The 3,789-nt window shown below is 50.4% G+C and overlaps 1 protein-coding gene across 1 annotated transcript; it reads left to right on the forward strand.

Annotated features, from left to right (window-relative positions):
- The first annotated feature begins 842 nt into the window (after positions 1 to 842).
- On the forward strand, positions 843 to 1,802 carry LOC119859669 (olfactory receptor 52E4-like). The gene has a single exon (XM_038412031.2). The coding sequence runs from the start codon at positions 843 to 845 to the stop codon at positions 1,800 to 1,802; it is 960 nt and encodes a 319-aa protein (XP_038267959.2).
- The last annotated feature ends 1,987 nt before the right edge of the window (positions 1,803 to 3,789 follow it).

The raw sequence follows: 3,789 nt of genomic DNA on the forward strand, positions 1-3,789 counted from the left end.
ACCTGGCACTGGCCACTGTTGGAAGACAGGATATTGGGTTAGATGGTCTGACCCAGTAAGGCCATTCTTATGTTCTTATTAGAGTTGTCATCTACACACACTGACCTCAGTTAACTTCCAGGTTTCCATGGCATAATGCAGGACCAAAGGCCCCTATAAATAGGAAGTCCATCCAGAAGATGGCTGCTACAGCCCAGGGTGTGTGCAATCCTACCTCCTCCGTGGGGCAGCCCCATAACTGACTAACGCTGCCCCAAAAGTGAGGGATGAGGCCTGGGGAGCATGCTGATTCAGTGCTCCCACAAGGATCAGCCATCACCTGCCCCTCCCCAGAAGGAGATGCTCTTTACCCCCTTCTGAGGCATAGGGGTGAATCAAGACCTTTGTGACACCATCTCAGGGTTCTACTGAACCTTCCATTTCTCTTGCGTTTAAACCCTTCTGGGATGTTGACTAAAGTCATTCAAACATTGAGCTAGTTGTCCTTCCAGGTCCCGCAAACTGGAATTGGAGGTACAGCTGTGGTCCAGCTCTGAGAGGAAACAGCTGTGAGAAGAGCATACAGAAAAGCTCCATGTGCACAGTTTGAGCAAATCCCAGGAGAGCTGTAGAAAAGATGGCCAATTTGAACTGGATCCTGTGGTGAATGAAGCTGGGAAGGCCCAGGAGCTGGTAGAGGGCAGAGTGATGGGGCTGCAATTCTCCATATGGGAGAAGGCAGAGAGGGGCATTCTGCCTGCTCTGGGGTCCAGAGAGGACAAAGCGTTTTCATTGCTGACACTAACCCGCTGTGTGGTTTCAATTCCAGCCTCCGAAATGGTCCTGGAAACCGGCCATGCACCATGTCACGTTACAATCACTCCAGCCCTTCCACCTTCCTCCTAATGGGAGTTCCGGGGCTAGAGGCCACCCACTTCTGGATCGCCTTTCCGTTCTGTGCCGTGTACGCTGTGGCCCTGCTGGGGAACTTCATTCTCCTCTTTGTGATCAAGACGGAGCCGAGCCTGCACCTGCCCATGTACTACTTCCTCTGCATGCTGGCAGGCATTGACCTGGTGCTCACCACTTCCACCATGCCCAAGATCTTGAGCATCTTCTGGTTCCATTCCCATGAAATCAGCTTTGAGTGCTGCGTGGTCCAGATGTTCTTCATTCACAGTTTCTCTGCCATGGAGTCGGGGGTGTTGCTGGCCATGGCCTTCGACCGCTACATCGCCATCTGCAAGCCATTGCGCTACACCGCCATCCTCAACAACGCCATCATCGCCAAAATCGGGTTAGCCGTCTTTGTGCGGGGCATCGGCGTGTTTACCCCCTTTACGTACATAGTCAGCCACCTGCCCTACTGTGGGCCCAGGGTCATCTCCCACTCCTACTGCGAGCACATGGCTGTGGTGAAGCTGGCCTGTGGGGACACCATGCCCAACTATGTCTATGGGATAATGGCCGCCACCCTTGTGGTGGGCTCAGACTCCATCTTCATCGCCATTTCCTACATCCTGATCCTCCGGGCCGTTCTGAGCCTCTCATCCAGGGGCGCGCGCCTGAAATCCTTCAGCACCTGTGGCTCCCACTTGTGCGTCATCCTGCTCTTCTACACCCCGGGGCTGTTCTCCTTCTACGCGCAGCGCTGGGGCCAGAACATCCCCACGCACATCCACATCCTGCTGGCAGACCTCTACGTTCTGGTGCCGCCCATGCTGAACCCCATCATATACGGCATGAAGACCAAGCAGATCAGGGGCCGGATGCTGAGCCATTCTATCCAAAGAGACTCCAGGCTGGGCTTTGACCCCCACTAGCGTCAGATGAGGAACAGCCATGAGTGAGATGCAGAAGGTTCAGACAGGCACCCAGAGCTTCGGATTCTGATCTAAAAGAAACCTTGGAGACTCTCAAGCTGGAAATCCCACAAGAAGATGCTCTCTAGTGAAAGCTCTGGTGCTTCCTTCCTTCCAGCTATGTTGACAATCCTGGCCAAGACCTGGAAAAACAGAATCGCAATGAACGCAAGTAATTATTTTTAGCAGAAGTTAATTCTGGCCTCAGCTGGGGAGTGAAAGTTTAGATCATTGGTTATTTTACCCATACCAATGCGCTATCTTTAACACTGAATATCATCAATGCTCCTTTTCCCAACAGCACCTGGTAAAAGACTGTTCTCACTTCAGAGGCCAAGTTCTACATATGAATCTATCCCTCCACCCATCCCTCCTTCCAACCATCTAGCATCAATCTGCATATCTGCCTATCTGTTAGCCTTGAACAGCTGCCCAAGTGTTGCTGTATCTTTCCACCATATCTTGGGACTTTACTTGAGCAGTTACAGAAAAAGTTAACTCGGCTAGTTTGTGAGAGGAAGGCTAAAAAACAACACTGAAATGCTCCCTTACATTGGTCAGGGGTGTTTTGTAGTGTATCTCTGTGCTGCAAGTTACTCAAAAGCAATTTTTAAAAGTCTTAACAATGTCCTGACAGTCTCCTTCTTTCACTTGTAATGTCACCTTGTCTCAAACTTTTTGATCACCTGTTTTCTGTGTCTTCCTCACCTTTATGTCTGTTTCGTAACAATGTTAAAGGCCATTTTAAGAGAGAAACTGTATAGAGCAATGAAAAATGAAATGATTAAAATGTGATGTTTGGAAATTGTGGGAATACTGATTGTATACAAGGCCCATTGCAATATCCTTTGTTATTATTATTCATTAATATTGGTATTTGCACCTGGTGTCTCAGCAGAGCTCACAATGGCTACGGAAAGGGGTGAAACCAAAGCTGGAATTAGAAGGTACGAGAAAGCCTTTCTCTCTCTGCCACCCCACAGCGCTGCACACTAGCATCTGAGCACACTCGTATTCAGTGGATTTAAGAGTTGAGGTGAACAAAACTCCAATAATCCTCCCTGGGCAGGTTCTTCCGTTCTCTAGCCCTCATCGCTGTCGTATGAGATGCAGGACTCTGTTTTAACTATGATGAATATTATCAGCTATTTCCATGGGATTTAGGAAACCCGGCACCCCAGCTGGTCTCCTGGGTCACCTGTTCCTAAATCCAGACCTGGACATGGTGACTTTGACTCGATCTGTGCACTATAGTGTGAACACCAGAGCCCTAGGTTTGAGCACGAGTTAGAAAGTCTTAACGTAAGGTTTAAATACCATGCAGATGTTCCAGCCTAGGGTTCTCTAACACAGGACAACTGACTCAAGTCCCACTAACCCTGGGCTTACACGGCAACATAGACATACCCTAAGAGTCCAAATGCCCCTCCCCTGGTCTCTGAGGCCCCAGAACATGGTGCCTCCTGCCTCTTGCAGTGTGAGTTTAGAGTGGCAAGCCCCAGTTTCAGCTCTGTTGCCTGGTGCCCAGGCCTCTGGCCACCAGACTGGTTCTGGCTCCTCCACTACATCTGGGCCGCTCTCCCAGCCCGGCTGTGAATGTGCCCTGGCCAGCTCTCTGGGCCAGTCCCTTGGCACCTGCACCCCCAACGTCAGCCTGTGTTGGGGCCTCTTTCTTCCATCAGCAGCAACAGCAACATGTGTTCTCCATAAGCCACATGGTCCTTCTCTCTAGCCACTCCCCAAAGCCAGTTGATTGACCTTAAGCCAACTAGGTGCTCTTGTAACCAATACCTTGCTCTGTGTGCGATTCCTCTCCTCCAATGGGAGGCAGGCTGACCAGACCTCTAGCCCATCAGATTTCTGGGGCCAGCTCCTTACTCTACCCACTCCCTAATCAATCACAATGTTGCCAACTCTCCCGATTTCGTCACCAGTACTGGAATTTCCA

This window comes from Dermochelys coriacea, chromosome 1 (assembly GCF_009764565.3).
Source record: "Dermochelys coriacea isolate rDerCor1 chromosome 1, rDerCor1.pri.v4, whole genome shotgun sequence".
Classification (NCBI taxonomy): Eukaryota; Metazoa; Chordata; order Testudines; family Dermochelyidae; genus Dermochelys; species Dermochelys coriacea.

Bases quoted from the DNA above. Each gene is read 5' to 3' on its own strand.
- LOC119859669 (XM_038412031.2), top strand. From the start codon at position 843: ATGTCACGTTACAATCACTCCAGCCCTTCCACCTTCCTCCTAATGGGA.